This window comes from Hemiscyllium ocellatum, chromosome 23 (assembly GCF_020745735.1).
Source record: "Hemiscyllium ocellatum isolate sHemOce1 chromosome 23, sHemOce1.pat.X.cur, whole genome shotgun sequence".
NCBI lineage: Eukaryota > Metazoa > Chordata > Chondrichthyes > Orectolobiformes > Hemiscylliidae > Hemiscyllium > Hemiscyllium ocellatum.
The window spans coordinates 20,533,755-20,555,324 of record NC_083423.1 but is presented as its reverse complement, the minus strand read 5'-3'; the positions used below and the strand labels follow the sequence as shown (position 1 = coordinate 20,555,324).

The 21,570-nt window shown below is 40.2% G+C and overlaps 1 protein-coding gene across 1 annotated transcript in view; it reads right to left on the bottom strand.

Moving 5' to 3' along the window:
- Positions 1 to 2,403: 2,403 nt before the first annotated feature.
- Positions 2,404 to 21,570, bottom strand: part of zgc:77752 (uncharacterized protein LOC393862 homolog) — a 31,703-nt gene continuing 12,536 nt past the window's right edge. Inside the window, exons 8-11 of the mRNA XM_060842537.1 lie at positions 15,050 to 15,151; positions 14,040 to 14,120; positions 9,852 to 9,962; positions 2,404 to 3,033 (exon numbers count right to left, since the gene is read on the bottom strand). Coding sequence (XP_060698520.1) covers positions 2,878 to 3,033; positions 9,852 to 9,962; positions 14,040 to 14,120; positions 15,050 to 15,151 — 450 coding nt within the window. The 3' untranslated portion in view covers positions 2,404 to 2,877. The remainder of the gene's footprint in view (positions 3,034 to 9,851; positions 9,963 to 14,039; positions 14,121 to 15,049; positions 15,152 to 21,570) is intronic.

Here is a 21,570-nt window from a genome sequence, read left to right as displayed (position 1 = left end):
TGCCCGAAATGTCGAATCTCCTGTTCCTTGAATGCTGCCTGACCTGCTGCGCTTTTCCAGCAACACATTTTCAGCTCTGTGCTAATTGGATGCCTGGCAATGCCAAGCCCTGGACTGGTTGGCAAGGTTGGAATCCAGGGAGAGCTAGCTGCTTGGATATAAAATTGGCTTGAAATAGGAGAGAGAGGATGGTGGTGCCTTCTTAACCACCCTATCTATATGTGATGCAAACTTCAAAGAATTACCTACCTGAACCCCCTACGTCTCTCTGTTCTGTAGCATTTCCCAAGGCCCTACTTTTACTTATATAAGTCTTGCCATTGTTTGTTTTACCAAAATGCAATACCTTGCAAAACTAGTGGGCATAGGTTTAAGGTGAGTGGGGAAAGATTTAAAAGGGACCTAAAGGACAACGTTTTTTTGCACTGGGTGATTTATGTATGGATTGAGCTGCCAGAAGAGGTGGTGGAGGTGGGTACAAAAGACATTTGGATGGGTCCAAGAATAAAAACAATTTTGAGGGATACGCTGCCAAAAGATTAGTGTTAGGATATCTGATCAGCATGGATGAGTTGGAACAAAAAATATGTTTCTGTGCTCTATGACTGATGTTGAAGTCTGACCTTGACTTACTATGCAGGGATCCCGACTGACAGGAGCCTTTCTGGACCTCAGTGAGATCTAATCCCCTTAAACATTGAGGCACGGCTGTTTGTTGCAGTAGCACATGCTATGAGATTAACAAAACAATGTGCTGTACTGAAGACTGCTGATCAGCAAAACAAATATATGCTTTTGTGTATCCATTAAAAAGCAATTCAAGGCAGTAGTACTGTAAACCTTTAACCTCTGCCAAGGTCTATGGGCTAAAAGGCAAGGAAAACAAGGCAAAGCACTGATGCTAAGTATGCAGCGATGCTATAAATGAGCAAGTGCTAAGTGAGTAGCCCTAAGGTGCAACTTGGTCCATTCCATGGGCTAGGTGCCTGTCCCTGAGTACAAAGTGTCCTTGAAGCAGCACTTCAATGACAATGCTCCAGATTTCAGCACTGAAGTGCAACAGTGTACTGTAGGTGGGTTTGAGGCATTCTAATGCTGCACAGAGAAGCTGGTGCATATCAAATCTGTGGATGTCAAAGGCATGTAGCCTTGGATCATACCCTGAAACATTGGTGCTGGCAGTCCAAGGTGACAGTCCAGTGGAGCAAATGCCAAACAGGGGTCACATGTTACCTGCTCTGAGTTTCATATCTGGATTTCTTGGCATCTGGTTTCTATCCATTCATGGTAAATAGGAAATGGCATATCATTGAGGTAAGCTTTGCAGTCAAAGAGACGCTAACACCTATCTCACCACTCCCAGAATTATGGCTTCACATTCAGAACTTCGTTGGAAATTGCAACTAGTATCTCCTGACATCAAGAAAAACCTTTCTGAACTTGTCACGCGATTGTCTCAAATTTTTCACCATAGCCCAAGTTGTTCTGGGCCCGACAAGTTTCTGCTCAAGCTGTCATTGACTGTATGCACAGTGTTTTGCAAGTGCCACACGTCAGCATGGAATTGAAGTCGCGCCTTCATCAGAAGCAATCACAAGTTGTAATCCCTCCATCTGTTTTCAGGGGCTATCAAATGTTGCTCCCACTCTGTTTCAATTACTTGAGATTATCCACGGCAGAAGAGTAGCAGCTTTGCTATTTTTATATTATTACAAAAGAGAAGTTTTATTGATTAAACAAAATGATTGTAAAACAAGCTATTATCATGTTATAAACAATCCATACTATTACTGAATGGTAATTTAGACTGTCACTGGAGAAATGGGAGAACTGTGTCTGACATATAAACGTCAATCCAGACAGTGAATGGGTGCAGCTTTGTTTATTCATGTCATGTGAGCAATCTATGATATAGGTACTTGCACAGAGCTGCTCAGACAAGAGGTTCAGGTATTTGACCCAGCAACAGTGAATAAAGATCCAAATTGGTTCCTCCAAGGTGGTGGTGGTTCTTATGAAGTTCATGGATTAAGAAGATGCAGTTGAATGAGGCATCACAAGTTAATTTAGTGCATCTTGCAGACTGCGTAGTTTGGGAAGATATTCTTCTTACCCAGGGGCTCAGTTTCTGCTGTTGTAGAATTAGACATTGGGAAAAAAAGATATGACCTTCAGCCAATTTATGGAACCGACCAATTACACTGAACTGAAGAAAACTTACTTAAGAGTTGAATCGTGAGCAACAGATAAGAGGGAAGGATTACTCACTGAACAACTGAAGAGAAACATTGTTTATTCAGGATAATGATTAATTGGCTTCAGCTCCTTTGAATGTGAAGCAATGACAGACTTACTTAATAAAATGCAGCTCAGACAAAATTCATGCAGCTAAGCTATGTCATTAAAGCATGCAGCAAATACACAGATATAATTACATTGTAATGTTCCTCCCTTTTTTTCTCACTATCCTCACCCTGCATCCCAAATTTCCTTCCATGGTCTTACCATCTTTAGTTCCATTGCATTGTGCAGGTGATAGTAATCTAATGCATTCTACATCTCTCATGAGATGTACACCACTGAAACTGAGAATCTTCCTGGTTGTTAACCTAGAATTCAGAATCAGTTAGAGCAATGAAATCATAATGAACAAAAATCCTTCTTTCTCTGAGCCAATCTTCAGCAACAATCCGAGGGGTACAGAAAAACAGTCCGACCCATATCCCAGGATGTTAACTGCCTCAGTTCTATAGCCATCTAACTCTAGTAACTTTCTATCCACTTTCTCTCACCTTCTGCCAAACACTACAAATACCACCTTATATTTGACAGTAATTGGTCAAACTTATGGTTTAAAACAGAATTTTTTTTTTATTTTCATTTGCTCTTGCCTCCATGCAAGGATATCTTCACCATTGTTGTTGTTTTCACCACCCCCTTGTTGAAGAGGTAATGTGAGCGTTTTTCTCTGATGATCGTTTTCAGTTTCTGCGACAATGCAGTGAAATGCGATGACACATCCTCTTCACAGCTCTGAAATAATAAGGCAAATCAATATCATCCATCACGGAGCTTTCAGATAAGAAGACAATAAAGACTTAAATTGAAGATCAAAAGGTAAAGGATGAAGGATATTTTAAAAATTGTTCATGGGAAGTGGGCTTCATTGGCTAATTGCCCAGATGGCAATTAACAGTCTACCACAGTGCTGTGGCTCTGAGTCACATGTAGGCCAGACCAGGTAAAGATAGCAGATTTCCTTCCTTGAAGACTATTAGCCAACCAGATGTATGTTTATGACAATCAACAGTGGACTAATTGTCAATATTAGGCCAGATTTTTATTTCAAAATTTTACTGATTTCAAATTTCAATATCTGTCCTAATAAGATTCAAAACCTACATCACCAGAACTTTACACTAGGTGTAGTGGACAGCAAAGAGAGTTACTTCAGATTACAACAGGATCTGGATCAGATGGGACAATGGGCTGAGAAGTGGCAGATGGAGTTTAATTCAGATAAATGGGAGGTGCTGCATTTTGGGAAAGCAAATCTTACCAGGAACTATACAATTAATGGTAAGGTCCTAGGGAGTGTTGCTGAACAAAGAGACCTTGGAGTGCAGGTTCATAGCTCATTGAAAATGGAGTCGCAGGTAGATAGGATAGTGAAGAAGGCATTTGGTATGCTTTCCTTTATTGGTCAGAGTATTGAGTACAGGAGTTGGGAGGTCATGTTGTGGCTGTACAGGACATTGGTTAGGCCACTGTTGGAATATTGTATACAATTCTGGTCTCCTTCCTATCGGAAAGATGTTGTGAAACTTGAAAGGGTTCAGAAAAGATTTACAAGGATGTTGCCAAGTTGGAGGATCTGAGCTACAGGGAGAGGCTGAACAAGCTGGAGTTGTTTTCCCTGGAGCGTCGGAAGCTGAGGGGTGACCTTATAGAGGTTTACAAAATTATGAGGGACATGGATAGGATAAATAGGCAAAGTCTTTTCCCAGGGGTCCAGGAGTCCAGAACTAGAGGGCATAGGTTTAGGGTGAGAGAGGAAAGATATAAAAGAGACCTAAGGGGCAACTTTTTCACACAGAGGGTGGTACTTGTACAGAATGAGCTGCCAGAGGATGTGGTGGAGGCTGGTACAATTGCAACATTTAAGAGGCATTTGGATGGATATATGAATAGGAAGGGTTTGGAGGGATATGGGCCGGGTGCTGGCAGGTGGTACTAGATTGGGTTGGGATATCTGGTCGGCATGGACAGGGTCTATTTCCATGCTGTACATCTCTATGACTCTAGGTTACCAGGCCAATGTTGGTACTGTTATGTCACAAGTTCCAGGATCATAGGAATTGTAAAAAAAACACGTGAAAAATAAAGGGGCATTGGAAAAAAACCAGATGATAGATCGTGTTGAAGAAAGGCAATTGAAGAGTTAAGGGCCACAGTGAAGATAATGGCCTCTAGGTATGGGTTAATGTATGAGAGTTGGAATAGGCCATTTGGCCCTTTAAGCCCACTTCACAATTCAATATGATCTTGACTGAATATTCAGCTCAATATCTTATTCTTGCTTTCTCACCATATCCTTTGATTCCATTAATCCTAAATTGTGTATATGATGCAAGGCACTATGATAGTCAAAACAATAGGAGGGAAAGCAAGTTAGATCAGGAAATTGGATTGTAGAGTTAGGCAAATGAGGGAATTTCATGGTTCTGAGGACCTAGGCAAAACAGTTTAGAATAGAAGATAATGTAATGATTTTTGATTTTAACACAATGATGAGGAAGGGAGGAAGTTCCATATGAGGTAGGATAATTGGAGTTTAAAAATTGTTGCTCTAAAGAAACATGAAGTCGAAGCTTTTCATTTTGACTTCATCAGGACTGATACATAAGAAAGCAAATTTGGAAAAAGAACACCAATTAAATCATTTCAGCTGAGAATTGCTTGGACCATGAATGGCATGGAGATGCAGCAGGAATCGGTAACTATTAATTGCAATTAACTGGAAAACCTTGAACATATAACCATACAAACAAGGAATAAGAGAATTCCACCAAACACTTCAAGCCTGCTCTACCATTCAATCACATTATGGCTGATCTGATTTTAACCTCAACTTGACATTACTGCATACTATCAATAAGCTTTCATCCCATTAGCAATCAAAACTCTATCAACCTATGCTTTAGAAGGGAATTCCAAAGACTCTCAACACTCTGAGAAGAAAAGATTTTCTCTCAACTGTCTGAGAAGCCAAGATTGGCATACAGACAGACTCTAACCTCACACCTTTAATAATGCATTATCTGAGCTCAGATGTCACCTTTTTTTTCATAAAACCTCAAGTTATCTCAAGAATGTGACTTAGAAGTTCTGAGATTTATCTACTAATGAACCAAAACCTGCAGCCCATTCTAAAAGATGAAAGACTTAACAGCAATTTAGGTTTGTTCCATATATCATTTGGATTACACGATACAGTAATCGTTTGCTATAAATTCTGTGTCTTATGGTCCTGCTCCACAGCTACCTGATGAAGGAGCAGCACTCCAAAAGCTAGTGCTTCCAAATAAACCTGTTGGACTATAACCTGGTGTTGTGTGATTATTAACTTTGTCCATCCCAGTCCAACACTGGCTCCTCTATATCATGGCTAACTAGGCAACTGTTTATTTGTAAATTATGATTCCTAGTTCTAGATTCTCCCACAAGAGGAAACATCCTTTTGAATCCACCTGGTCAAGTCCTCTCAGGATTGTACATGTTTCAGTTGAATAATTTCTGGCTGTACGAACTCTAGAGGACACTGGCCTAGCCTGTCCAGCCTTTCCTCATTAAGCAACACAGTACTCCAGGTGCGGTCTCACCTATAATCTGTGTAACTGAAACTTAATCTCCCAACAGTTGCATTTGATGGATTTTATCCTAGTGTCTTAAAAGAAGTGCGAGTGAGATTACTGCTGCTTTGATTTTAATTTCCAAAACTTAGTAGATTTGGAGAAGGTTCCTTTATGCGGGAAAATAGCTAATGCAACTCTTTTATTCAAAAAGGTAGGGAGGCGGAAAGCAAGAAACTACAGGCCAGTTAACTTAACATCTATAATGTGGAAATTGTTAGAAGCTATTAATAAAAACGTTAGTAAAGGGCATTTGGATAAGTTTAAAGTAATCAGGCAAAGCCAACAAGGTTTTATCAAAGAGAAATCATGTTTAACTAATTTATTGGAATTCTTTGAAGAAGTAACTTGGTGTATCACAGGGGTCAAAATTGGGGCCTCAACTCTTCACAATTTATATAAATGATTCAGATGAAGGATTGAAGGTATGATCACTATATATGCTAACGACACAAAAATAGAGAAGAAAATGAGTGTGAATAGGACATAAGGAAGCATGAAAGATAGATTTAGTAAATGAGCTAAGATCTGGCAAGAGGAGGATTATGTGGGAAAGTGCCAAATTATCCATTTTGGTAGAAAGAATAAAACTGAAGCATATTATCTAAATGGTGAGAATTGCACGGTTCTGAGATGCAGAGAGATTTGAGTGTCCTACTGCATGAATCACAGAAGGTTAGTCTGCAGGTACAGCAAGTCATTGAATGTTATGTTTGATTCAATTTTTCTACTTTATTTCCCTACAACAAATGTTAAATTAGAGTGTCCTGCTTTCTGTCTCCCTCATAGAAAAATACAGAAACACAGAAGATAGGAGCAGGACTAGGCCATTCAACCCCTCGAGCTTGATCTGCCATTCAATATGATCATGGTTGATCATCAAGTTCACTACCCTATTCTTGCCCTCCCCCCATATCCCTTGATCCCTTTAGCCACAAGGACTATATCTACCTCCTTCTTGAAAACACAATATCTTGACCTCAACCACATTCTGTGGTAACAAATTCCATTGGCTCACCACTCTCTAGTTGAAGGAATCGCTCCTCATCTCAGTCCTAAAATACTTCCCCCTTACACTTGGACTATGACTCCTTGGTTCTGGACTCGCCCACCATTGGAAACCCACTTCCTCTGTCTAACCGGTTTAGTTCTGTTAGAATTTTACAGGTTTCTATGAGATTCCCCCTCATTCTTCTAAACTCCAATGAATATAATGCTAATTAACTCAATCTCTCCTCACATTGGTAATCCTGCCATCCCAGGAATCAATCTGGTAAAGGTTCCTCCCTTTTTCAATAAATGAGCTACATTAGCTATTTTACAATCTAAAGAAAGTTTCCCCAAACTGAATAAGTTTTAGTAAACTAAAACCAATGTTTGAACTATTTCACTAGCTAGTTCTTCTGAGTTCCTCAGACCATTAAAATACATTATCATCTGGAGACCGGTCAATGCACAGTTCCAACAATTTGCTCAATATTACTTCCCTTGTCATTGTGATTTTCTTGAGTTCCTCCCTCCCTTTCAATTCCTGATTTACATCTACTTCTGGGATGTTATTTGTTTCTTCTCCAGTGAAAACTAACACAAAATATCTGTTCAATTCATCTGCCATCTCTTTATCCACCATTACTAATTCCCTCGGTCATTTTCTTTAGGATCAACACTTACTTTGTTCAGTCTTTTTAAAAAATATTTGAAGAAACTTTTCCAATATGTTTTTATATTTTTAGATATCTTACTCCAATTTTTATTCCTTATTAATCTTTTCATTGCCCTTTTTTAAATATTCTGTCCAATCTTCTGACCTGCCATCTATCTTTGTGTAATTATGTCTTTCTTTGAATTTGATACGATCTTTGACATTTTTAGTTAACTATGTATAGTAAGTCTGTCCTTTAGAAATTTTCTTATTTGCAGGAATACATCTGATCTATGTTTTCTGGAATATCCACTTCAACATTTGCTGCTACAACTCTATTGACCTATTTCCTTGACCTAAATTTTCAGTTTATTTTTACTTGCTCTGCTTTCAGGCCCTCATCATTGCTCTTGTTTATGTTCAAATTAGTAGTCTTAGACCCACTCCTCTTCTGTAAACACTTTGTTAAATTCAATCATGATATGGTCACTGCGACCCTGTGGCTCTTTCACTATGGGGTTAGTAATTCATCCTATCTCAATGGTCAAAACTGTGACGAGTATAGCCTATTCTCTGGTAGGCACCAGTACATGCTGGTCTAGGAAACTAGCCTGAAAACATTTGATGAATTCTTCATTTAGACTTCTTTGCTCCAAATTTGATTTTTCTGGTCTAAATGTAGGCTTAAATCCACCATGATAATTGCTGTAACCTTTTGACAAGCTCCTATTATTTATTCCTTGATACCCTGTCCTACCATATGGTTACTGTTAGGGAGCCTATAGCAACTCATACAAGTGATCTCTTGCTTTTATTATTCCTCATCTCTACCCAGACTGCTTTTATATTTTGGTTTCCTGAATATAAGTTATTCCTCCCTATTGTGATAATACAATCTTTAATTAACAGAGACACTCCTCCACCTTTTCCTGCTGCCTTCCTTCCTAAATGTCATAATATTCAGGTCCCTTCAATATTCAGGTCCCAATCCACGATAAGTAAGTATTATCTTATCTCAGAAATGGCAATTAGATCATACTTATTTATCTCAATTTGTCCTACAAGTTCTTTTGTTTTGTTTTGAGTTCTGTATGCTTTTAAATACAATGCTTTAAGTTTTGTCCTATTATTACTTTTGTAACTTCCAGTCTTAGCTCCTGATTTCTTTTAGATCTGCTTTCTCTGATCCTTTTGGTCATCATCTGTTTATGGCTTTACACATTAATTCCTTCCTCTATTGCCTTTTCTCTCCTCACCGTGTCGGGCGGCACGGTGGCACAGTGGTTAGCACTGCTGCCTCACAGCACCAGAGACCTGGGTTCAATTCCCGACTCAGGCGACTGACTGTGTGGAGTTTGCACGTTCTCCCCGTGTCTGCGTGGGTTTCCTCCGGGTGCTCCGGTTTCCTCCCACAGTCACAAAGATGTGCGGGTCAGGTGAATTGGCCATGCTAAATTGCCCGTAGTGTTAGGTAAGGGGTAAATGTAAGGGTATGGGTGGGTTGCGCTTCGGCGGGTCGGTGTGGACTTGTTGGGCCGAAGGGCCTGTTTCCACACTGTAAGTCTAATCTAAAAAAAATCTAATCCATATAAACTTATGTTCCTTTTTCAAGTTTGTTTTCTTGCATGTCGGTCCTGATGAGTACAACATGAAAATCTTCGACATTCTGTCTCTTTTTATCAATGAATAAGTTCTGTATTAGCAGGCAGCTATTTAGAAAAATGTATTTAAGGAAGGTCAAAACCAAGCCATCATTGTGCAAGCATCAGACAAATTAACGATTTGTCCTTCATTGTAGCCAGATGAATGAGGCTCCTTATTTATAAAAAATAACTTGCCTAATACCCGTTTCATTACCATTATTATGGCAAAGAATGGCTAATTTGTCCACTAAAAGGACACACAAACAGGAAGGAGATAAAGTACCAGAATACCTATTTTAATCATGAGTTGGAGATGCCTGTATACAAAGCACACTAGCTTTCGGAGCGATGCTCCTTCATCAGGTAATTGTCACAATCACAATAATTGCTTCAATTAAACCTGTTGGACTATAACCTGGTGTTGTGTGACTTTTAACTTTATTTTAATCATGTTGGCTTCAGGGTAACTGTGAGCCAGGACCAGTGGGAATTCTCCTACTCTTTGAAATAATGCCCTGGAGGCTTTACAGTCCAGCTGAGTGGCCAGGCAGGATTGCATCCAAAAGATGATAATACTGACAATGCAACATTCCTTTAGCTTGGCACCAAGGTGTGAGTCTAGTTTATGTGCTCAAGCTTATTGAATGACCCTACCTGAGTCAGTGCTAGGATCAGTCGGTGAATTATGGAATCTTCCAATGTGGAGGACAGGCCGGTGAGTTTACTGATACAATCCAAGATGCAAGTGATTGTTCCTTCCTGACACTGGAAGATGAAGGAACAAAGAAAGAATGTTGAGGATCATCTTATGAATCAGGATTGGATTAGGTGTCCATTTTTACAATGCAAGCAAAAAAACAGACAAGACCATAAAGAACCCTAACCACATGAGAATTCCTGCTGTTCTTCAACTGTATTCAAGAATTCCTACATGGCTTTAAATGCAACCTCTGTATCTCTCATGTCTAGAAAGGCACAACAAACAGATTGTTGTGTTAAGGGCAAGGTCTGTCAATAGTGGGGATCTCCAAGCCTCCATCTATTGGCATGGCCAGTCAGTGCTACTCATGGGACCTATCCTCCAGGTTCAATGGTCAAGTGGCACTTTTCAAGGGCGGAGGATGAATTTGCCCCCAGAAGATCTGGAAAAAATTCAGTCTTGGGGGCAACTTAATAGGAGAAAATTTGCCCCTTAACAATGAACCGTCAGAATCTCTGAGGCTTTTTAGCTCCTGTACTTAATGCTGATAGGTTCAATAGTAAAACTATGTTTGTAGATTTGCGAGAGAAATGGCATGTATGTGGAATAGTAGTGACACAGTATATGGTGACAATGAGATACCAGGGGCCACATGAGTGCCAGGAGTGGACAAGTGTGAATTGCTGAGCTGATGGGATCAGGAGTTGCCATTCCACTGTTGTGATGGGAGGGGCTTGGTGGGCTGGGGATTTGGAAGATACAAAGCTGAAGAGAGAAACAAAGGGACAAAAAGAAACAGAGAGAGACAGACAAATAGTGGTCAGTATGTCAGTGAGATAGAAAGAGAGCATGGGAGACTACAAGGAGGAGGGAGAGTTGCTGCAAGGGACAGGGAAAGAGAGGGAGGTCACAAGGGTGGAGAGAAGGAAGCTGCAAAGGAGAAAGTTTCAAACCTGATGCCAAAGCAATACTCAGTTAATCAGGAGTCAGGTAAACTTAAATCACAAAGGTATTGAATGTAGAATCTCTAGCTTAAGGCTTCATATGCTCAGGAGCTAAGATATAGGAAAATGATGTAATGGATGCTGTTGTAACATACAGAATGTCAGTTGTTAAAATTCAAACTGAAATCAAGATGCAGTAAAAAGGATGGCAACTACATAGTTAAAATCTTACAGCTTTCTTCACATACACCAGAAACGTATTAACTGTGACCTTATCAGACTGTGGAAAGTGTGTTTGGATATGTTTGGGGTGATGGCCTTTTGTCCATGAAAGTTTATGTCAGCAATTTTGAAAAAAATATGTTCCCGGCTTATGACTGTTTTTGTGCCAATTTAAATATGGTGGAGTCTAAGAAATTAATGCTTTATTTGCATGGCATGGCTTTAACTTTAACAGAAGGCTCATAATTATCAAGGATATTGATGAGAATTTTTCTAATTCTGCTTTTGAGAATCCAAATATACCATACATCAACACAAATATGTAAGGTATTATTACATTGTGACTGCGTCACCTCATAGAGGAGTGAAAATGAAAAACAGTTTCTGAGCACAAAGATATAGCCCTGAAAGTCAAGAAGTAACTCCCTAAAGTATCTCAAGGAAGGCCCTTTGAAAAGCAAAGGCACATTATCATACACACGGTTACAGATATAGTAACACATAAACATGCATGACAAACACACACTACCACCCAAGCACCAGGCAATTATTTTCTCCAACAAGAAACAATCTAATCAACACTGCTTGGCATTCAATGGCATTACCATCACTGAATCCCCTACTATCAACATTATTGGGGGGCCAGAAACTGAACTGAACTGGCCATATAAATACTATGGCTACAAGAGCAGGTCAGAGGCTAAGAATCCTGCAGCAAGTAACTTAACTTCTGTCTCCTCAATGCCTTTGCAGCAACCCTACCACCTGCAAATTCCCCTCCAAGACATTCAACATCCTGGTTTGGAAATATATTGCTGTTCCTTCAGTGTCACTTTAGTCAAAATCCTGGAACTCCCTCCCTAACAGCGCTGTGTGTGTCCCTGCTCTCCAACGACAGGAAAGTTTCCAATGACAAAAGACCGAGAACCAAGGATGGAGGTAAGTCTGGGATTCTCTAGTAGGGCAAGAGAGGTGGGCACCTTGCGGGTCCGATTGCTACGGCCAGGGGAGGAGATGATACACACTGGGGAAGAGGGAGATCTTGCATTTACTTCCAGTTGGGAAAAAGGGCCTGTGATGGAGTCAGTTCCCACCCATTACAGCCTGAAGTCCATAACCTTTCAAGCATCAACACAATCCCCTGTACCCCTACCCAATCCTCATATCAAACCGCCTTCCATTGTCTTAAAAACTGTGACCAAGTAAGCTGCAGCCCCTAAGTCATCAATTAAGAGCCTTAACTGGGGCATACTAAGATGTAACATGGACAAGCAGTATGTAACAAGAATAAATCCGGCAGAATCTTGTCTCTCTCTGCTGGGGGACTATAATATTCTGCCCAATGTAAGTATATATACACATATAATTTGAAATTGTGTTTTTGGCCATTTTCATCTATGTACCTTTGTATAAATATATATATTTTTTATTGTTTACAACAAAGGGAATCTGTCACTGTTAGAAATGCAGGTTGGTTGATGGGGTCAAACAGAACATTTTTTTCCGTAATCAAATCACCCATGTAACTTTTTTTTCTTTTATCTTCCACAACTAAATCAATGTGCTTCCACATAAATTACCAATTGACATACCAAGCCCATCAGGGGCAGCGCAATGATACCAAAACGTGAAGGAAAGATGGGGGAGAGAGGAAGGGAACTAAACCGAACTGGAGTTAGAGTGCTGCCCACCTCTCTCTAGAGGGATCTTGCTCAAACAGAACAGCTCCAAGCTGATTGACAGCAGATGCTCTTTGGACTTTGTATTCTCCCCTGACAGACTGTGTTTTTAAAGTTGCTCTTTTAATTAGTAATATGGTTGATTTAGTAGTGTTAAAAAAACACATTCAGAAGTGTGGAATTGCATCTCTGGGCAGAAAGACAGGGACATAAAACAGGTTCTGCTTTTCTGACAAGATGATTCCCACTAAAAAAGATGGAGAGAAGTTCTGCTATCAACATTGTGCATATGAAGGAATATATAATAAACTTCCCCAAGCGTTCTCTTGGCATATGTTTTATGGAGATCTTTAAATTTGCAATGAAGAAAATGGGTACTCCTGATGTCTGCATTGATGCTCATTTGAACAAGGCTGTTTGGGTTAAAGGTGATAGGAATGTCTCATGTTGTATTCATTTCTGTTTATCCAGAAAGCACAATGATGATGGGAATCCTTCTGAAAAACTTGACATGTTGGTAACCCATGTTTCTGTCACATCTTACAAAGGTTTGCAAACCGTCAATGTTGATCAAAACTATAGGGTAAATGATTTTTAAAAATAAAGCGCAAAAAAGTGAGAAATAAAGAGGGGGCTCTCGGCATGATGTACAATGTTAACCCAAGTCCGCAGTAGGAGTTTAAAAAATGTGAGGGGTGAGGGGACTCTTGTGGTGCAGTGGCAATCTTCCTGTCTTTGGACTAGGAGGTCCAAGTTCAAGTCCCATGTATTCTGGAGGTGTATAATAACACATCTGAAAATGTTAAATTTTGAAAAACAAGGGGTGTTCAGGTGGGCAGTGCTTGTATTTGCTGCTTGGTTAATGAGTTAATTGGATGATTTGATGGCGGGTTTTTCAAAATTGAAAGAAAAGCTAAATTCTTTGGATGTTTAATTTCATTGGTCCTGAGTATTAAAAATATTTTTATAAAGCCATAAAATTAGTGGGGTTTGGCTTCTGAACAGGGAAAGGATCCAGAAGGGAAAGGTGGAAACTGGTGTTTGTGCTAAGCTGAAGATTTACAACAAAATCCTTTTAATCTCTGAAAAGCTTTTGCTGCTGAATTCAACATATGAATGTCAGTCTGTTATACAATTCACACTGATGTTCGCAATGACACAGGCATTATGGTACTATATGACCTCATTATATTTCATTGATAAACTTTCACTATCTTCAGACTATTCTGCTTTGTTGATGTGAAGGTAAAGGTTGAAGTCATGCTGTACATGAATACTATTTGAAAAGAACACTTACCTTTTCCAGATCCCCCAGACTCCCTTTAACTGTGGGCTTAGACAGCAGTGTCACTACATCTTCTGAGCTCAGTACTGGTTCCTGCAGATAAGAATAAGGCCCATGATCAGTTGTTTCAGAGTCATAATCACCCTGTTTGATTTCACTCTCAACAACCCAATCTCCAATTTTCACACAACTCTCCAGAAAATACAAACTGTTGTCAGGTCTACAATTCGCGTTATAGAGGGACCAGTTTCTGCTTATGGACTTGATTCTGTTCACATTCTAAACAGGATTTCCCAGAGAGTGATGCTATGACATGGCAGATTACTCCTCGCAAAGCCACAGGCTCTGAGGTCAATCAGAACTTCCTATACCCCCTCAGTGATCTCCAAATGAAGATACAAAATAATATTGATATTTAATATACCACAACAGGGAAGGTTCACATATAGAGACTGAGGCAGGTTAGGATGGTGTGCTGCTCATACTATTGGACTAGTTACCCAGAGGCCTGCACTTAAAAAGCCAAAAAACTGAGCTTGAGTTCCATAATGCCAGTTGAGAATTCCAGTTCTGTTTCGAAAACCAGGAATATAAAGGTGGGATCAGTAGAAGTGGCCTGGCCAACAGGTTCACAAATGCACTTAGAGGAAAGAAACCTACCATACTTACTGGCACATACGTGAGTCATGGTATTATGAGACTATTCCTATGGCAACATAATATTGTTGACTGTTAAGTGACTTCTGAAGTGACCTAGCAAACCACTTGGTGCATCGGCTCACCAAATACATTTTAGGATAACTGGGGAAGTGTAATCAATGCCAGCCTTGCCAGCAGTGCCACATCAGAGAATGAATAAAAGTCATTGAAAGTTCCTTCTAGGCCATCAATCTTAAAATTGGGACAAATGCACAGAGCATTGGTTGTGGGAGCTTGTAACTTGGATCCAATGTAGCCCCATGGTTCATTGCATCAGTCTTGCTGGTCAATGACCTATTTTCTGTTCAGATAGAATGATCAACCTTGAGGTGTTCCAGCCAGCTCCACATCAGCATGCTGAGAATCCTGGGATCATCTTCTGCAGTCAGGCGGCCCCAGGCCCCCTCGTTCTCATTTAGCTCCACCTTTAGAAAAGTGAGAAAGACAGGGCTCATTAAAGCTTCAATAAAAATACATTAAGGGGCGATGCAGGGAATTAAAATGAGATGAACAGATAGATCAAGGGAAAGTTAAGGAGAATCACACAGAAAGATCTGGAGAGCGATACAAGACAGTAAAGAGGCAATAATGGAGAACCTGACATCCAGGGAGAAACAAACACATAGAAAGTGAGAGAGAGCGAAATTCTAGAGTGAGTGAGAGAAATTGTGAGATTTAGGCAAAGAGAGAGATGGAGGACAATCTCAAAAGCAATAAGGGATGGACATCAAATGATTGACAGTGACATGTGCACTCATGAATAATTTCTAAAAATTGAGAACAATAGAAATATTGAAACAGACAGAGATAGAGGAAGGAGACAAGAGAAAAAAAAAGGTAAAGATAAAGATACAAAGAGGGTAGAAATAAAGGAAGTGTAAGACCAAGGAATTGAAAACACGAGTTAAAGAGCGACACGACAGAAAAAACATGTCAGGCATATAGATAGAAAGGCACTTACAGTGAGACTGATGGAGATAGAAGTAAACAGAGTGAGAGACAGGAAGACAGTTAAAGAGCGACTCATCAGGAGAGACACAGAGAGAACAGGATGAGTGAGAGACAGGATGGGAAAATAGAGTCAGAGACTGTGAGACAGAAACAGGAAGAGATGGATAAAGAATTATAGCAATGGAGACAGTGAGATACTGATAGATCAATAGAAACAGAAGGAATATAAAAGACAGCCAGAAAAAAGAGACAGTGTCAGCAACACAGAGAGGGTAAGACTGTGTAAGACAGAAAGAAAAAGGCATCACACAATTGATGCACACCACAATTGTTTAAAATCCATTCAAGGGATTCCAGTTTGTAACTTAGGATGTTGTAAAATATTTTACAGCCAATTAAATACTTTTGAAATGTAGTATTGTGCTAATGTAGTATTGTGTCAATGTATGCAAATTCCAAAAATAACAATGAGATAGATAGACAGATAACTTGCTCTTAGATATTAATTAAGGAATACACGTATGGCAGGCAAACATGGACATTTGTTCAAAGTAGTAGCATGGGGCCTGTTCCACCCACCTGAGAGGCCAAATAAGCTTTTGATTTAATGTCTTATTCAAATAAGAGTGCCTAAGTGTCTAAATGCCTATGACAATGACATTTCCCCTCAATATAACACTGCAAGCGTATGGACAGATTTTGTGCTCAAGTCTGTTGTTGAAACCTGATCTGCATACATTCCTGATGAAAGACTTATGCCCAAAATTTTAACTCTCTTGCTCCTTGGATGCTGCCTGACCTGCTGTGCTTTTCTCAGTGCCACACTTTTCAACTCCCATAAAATTCAGGGGCAAGAGTGCCAAATTCTAATAGTGACTGAATTCCAAAGTACTTCTTTGGCTATAAAGTCATTTGGAAAGTCCTGAGGTTGTGAGAGTGCTACATAAATGCAAGTCTTGCTGAAAGCTGAGAGTCATAGAGTCATAGGAATGTACAGCATGGAAACAGACCCTTCGGTTCAACCTGTCCATGCTGACCAGATATCCCAACACAATCTTGTCCCACCTGCCAGCACCCGGCCCATATCCCTCCAAACCCTTCCTATTCATATACCCATCCAAATGCCTCTTAAATGTTGCAATTGTACCAGCCTCCACCACATCCTCTGGCAGCTCATTCCATACACGTACCACCCTCTACGTGAAAAAGTTGCCCCTTAGGTCTCTTTTATATCTTTTCCCCTCTCATCCTAAACCAATGCCGTTTAACCCCAACCCCAGTGAAAAGATTTTGTCTATTTATCCTATCCATGCCCCTCATAATTTTGTAAACCTCTATAAGGTCACCCTCAGCCTCCGACACTCCAGGGAAATCAGCCTCAGCCTGAGACAGCACAAAATATGCAAGAAGAAATACCTGATAAAGGAAAAGCAACAATCATGGGTGAATTTAATTTACTTATAAACAACAAAACAAGATAGATGGTGATAGTTTAGATGAGGAATTCACAGAATGCATTTGAAACACTTTCTTAAAGCAATACATTTTGGAACTGACCCAGAGAGCATGTTATGGACTTATATTGTGTTCAGCAAAAGTGAGGACTGCAGATGCTGGAGTTTAGATCAGAGCGGTGCTGGAAAAGCACAGCAGGTCAGGTAGCATCCGAGCAGGAAAATTGACATTTTTGGCAAAAGCCCTTCATCAGAAACGTAATATAAATAGGCAAAATTTTTTTCTCTGGGGTTGGGGAGTCCAGAACTAGAGGGCATAGGTTTAGACTGAGAGGGGAAAGATATTAAAGAGACCTAAGGGGCAACTCTTTCACGCAGAAGGTGGTACGTGTATGGAATGAGCTGCCAGAGGAAGTGGTAGAGGCTGGTACAATTGCAACATTTAAGAGGCATTTGGATGGGTATATGAATAGGAAGGGCTTGGAGGGATATGGGCCAGGTGCTGGCAGGTGGGACAAGATTGGGTTCGGATATCTGGTCGGCATGGACAGGTTGGACAGAAGGGTCTGTTCCCGTGCTGTACATCTCTATGACTCTATGACTCACTCTGATCCAAACCACTTATATTGTGTTAAACCAAGGATCAATTAATGACCTCAGAGTTAAGGTTCCCCCTAGGTTGCAGTGACCACAAAATGATTGCATTTTACATCCAATTTTAACAAGGTAGATTTGGTGCAAGACTAGCGTTTTAAACCTAAATAAGGGCTGCCTTGCGGGCACAGGGGTTGAGCTAGCCAAAGTGAAATGGTATATTAAAGCAGGAGGTAGATCAGTACGGACACGCTGGCATATATTTAAGGGAATATTTTAGAATACACAGAATGAATATATTCCCACTATAAAGAAAAAAAATTAAGGGGAGGATCCACCATCTGTGATTAACCTATAAGTCAGAAAAAGTGTCAAACGTAAGGAACAGATATAATACTGCAGTGATCAGTGACAGGTCATATGATAGTTCAGAATACAATATATAGTAGAAAATGGGTAAAAGGACTATCATGTGGAAGAAATTAGAATATGAGAAGTAGCCAGATAGGAATATAAAAATGGACAGCAAGAGTTTCTACAAGTAATTAAAAAGGAAAAGAGTAAATAAAGTGAGTATTGGTCCACCAGAGAGTGCGAATGGAGAGTTGACGGTGGATTATAAGGAAAAGGTGGACTAAGCAAACAAATATTTTGCTTCTCCTTTCACTGTAGAGAAAACACAAAACATTTTAGTGGAAGGGAGAGAGAAACATAGTGGAATTATAATAATGAGTTGAATAGTACTCAGCAAATCAATGGAGCTGTGAACCTCACCCAGGGCCTTAAAAGAGGTTGCTACTAAGGAGGTAAATGCATTGGTGTTAATTTTCCAAATTTCCATTGACGCAGGAAAGATTCCAGCAGACTGGAAAGTAGCAAATATAACCTCTTTGCCCAAGAAGGGAGTAAGGCAGAAAACAGGTAATTCTAGGCCAGCAAGCTTAACATCTATAGTGATGAAGCTGTTAGGCTCAATCATTAAAGAGATGATAACCCAAGATCATCAGGAAGAGTCAAGCCAGTTTTGTCAAAGGTAGATCATGTTTAATAAATTTATTGGATTTCTCTGAAGGAGTAACCTGCACTGTGTGTAAAGGTACTATGCTTGGAATTCCATTAGTCATGCAATAAGGTCTCACATCAAAACTTATTGCAGAAAATAAAAGCTTATGGCTTTGAGTGAAACATATTGCTGTGGATAGAGATTTAGATTCGCTGGCAGAGAACAGAGACTCTGATGATGAGAACAAAAACATTCTCAGACAACACAAAAAATTGGAAGCAAATAAGTTGTAGGTGGATACAGATTGATTGAGATTGTAAAAATCTGGCTGATGAGGAAATATGCAAAATTATTTAACTTGGCAGAAAGAAATATAAAGCAGAGTATTAGTTAAACACAGAATGACCCCTGAGGTACAGAGAGATTTCAGTGTTTGATGCATGGATCACAAAAAGTTAATATGCAGGTACAGCACATAATGAAAAAGACTAATGGCATGTTATAATTTATTCGGAGAGGAATTGAGCATAAAACTAAGGATTAGATTAGATTAGACTTACAGTGTGGAAACAGGCCCTTCGGCCCAACAAGTCCACACCGACCCGCCGAAGCGAAACCCACCCATACCCTTACATTTACCCCTTACCTAACACTACGGGCAATTTAGCATGGCCAATTCACCTGACCCGCACATCTTTGGACTGTGGGAGGAAACCGGAGCACCCGGAGGAAACCCACGCTGACACGGGGAGAACGTGCAAACTCCACACAGTCAGTCGCCTGAGTCGGGAATTGAACCCGGGTCTCAGGCGCTGTGAGGCAGCAGTGCTAACCACTGTGCCACCGTGCCGCCCACAAATGGTATACTTCAATTATGGCATTAGTGACACCACATCTCAAATACTATGTGTAGTTTTGGTCTCCTTATGTAAGAAAGGATGCAAATTTATTGAAGTAGCATAGAGGAGTTCTACTGGAAATGAGTGTGTTGTTTCATGTGGATAGGTTGGATAGGCTTGTTTCGATTGGAGTTTAAAGGAGAGAGGAGTGAGTTGACTGAAATGTATAAGAATCTGAATCAAAAGCAAATTGCTGGAGACACCCAGCAGGTCTAGTAGCACCTGTGGAGACAAAACAGTGTCAGTATTTTGAGTCCTTCTTCAGAAATGAAAGCACCTAGGAGAAAGTAGTATTTATGCTAACAACTGGGGGATGGGTCAGGGGGGAGTGGAGGAGAGTCGGCAGGCAGGTGAAGATGCAGCCCAGAGAGAGAGAGAGAGAGAGAGAGAGAGAAAGAGACAGAGAAGCATTAGGCAGGTAAAGGATTTGTTGTGAGTAAGCTAGGGAAGAAGAAAAGCTGCATAGGTGATAATGGGGGCTATGGTGGGTGAAAATTGGCCATGTGCTGAAAGCTAATCATGCCATACAGGACCTGGGGAGTGGGGCGGGGTAGTAGACATGAAAGGATCATGATTGAACTTGATATTGAATCCTGAAGGCTACAAAGACTCCAAGCAGAAGATGAGATGCTGTTTCTCTCTATAACACTGCTGCAAGCATAAGTTAAATGTCAGCATGGGAGCATTGTGGTGTGTTGAAGTGGCATGCAATTGCATTTTTATAGACAGAATATAGGTGTTCTCCAAAGTAGCAACACGAGTGATTAAGAAAGAAAGACGAGTGATTAAGAAAGAAAAGCTTGAGTTTATTTAAAACATGTTGTAACTTCAATTTAAGATCTGACCAGTGTACTGTTAGAAAGAAGTTATCTAATCATTTATCACATTGCCATTTGCAGAACCTTGCTGTTGACAAATTGGTTGCTGCATTTCCTACATAGTACCATAAGATATTTTACATCTATGTGACAGGGCAGGAGGGCTTAACGTGCTGTTTCATTTGATAAATAGCGCTTCTGACTGTGTAGTTTTCTCTCAGTACTGTACTGGAAGGGTGTGGGTAGGTTTTGAGTTCAATCGTGTGGTGTGGGGCTTGACCCACAACCTTCTGACTTAGACACACGTGCCAAAAACGTGATAGTCATCAATAAATCCAGTAGGGAAGTTAGAAGAAAATTATTTACCAGGAAGTAACTTGAATGTCAAACTTGCTGCCAAATGGAATAATTGGGGAAAATAACATAGACACATTTATGCTAGATAGGCCTGTAAGGAATTAAGGCATGTTGATTGGCTAAATGAAGCAGAATGGGAGGCCGCTCCAGACGAGCGCTGCTATACTTGTTGGACCGAACAACCTGTTTCTGTGCTATAAATAATAGAAGACTATTCAGCCCATCAAGTCCACACTGACCCTCTGAACAGCAATCCACCCAAACTATAATTCTGTATTTCCCACTAATCCACCTAGCCCACACTTCCCTGGACACTGTGGGCAATTTAGCATGGTCAATCCAATCCAATCTTTGGACTATGGGAGGAGAGAGACACAGGGAGAGTGTACAAACTTCACACAGTGACCTGGTGCTGGAATCGAACCCAGATCCCAGGCACTGTGAGGTAACAGTGCTAATCACTGAGTCACCGTGCAATACTTTGCAAATGGTTCAAAGAGGTTGGATAAGGAAAGAATTTTTGTTCTGAATCCTATTTGTTTAATTATTTTCAAACAGATCAAACCAAAACTGATTATATTCCCATGCTTCTAACAGGACTGGAATTAGTCCTGTCAGAAGGAAATGGAAGCCTTTTAAGGAATCCTTCCATCACAGGTGTACCTACTATGTAGCTCACAAAAAGGATGTGAGGCACAATTGGATGCAAAGGTTAGAGTGGGTGGGTGAACAGGTATATGGAAATTATTAGGCATAAGAGAACCCTGG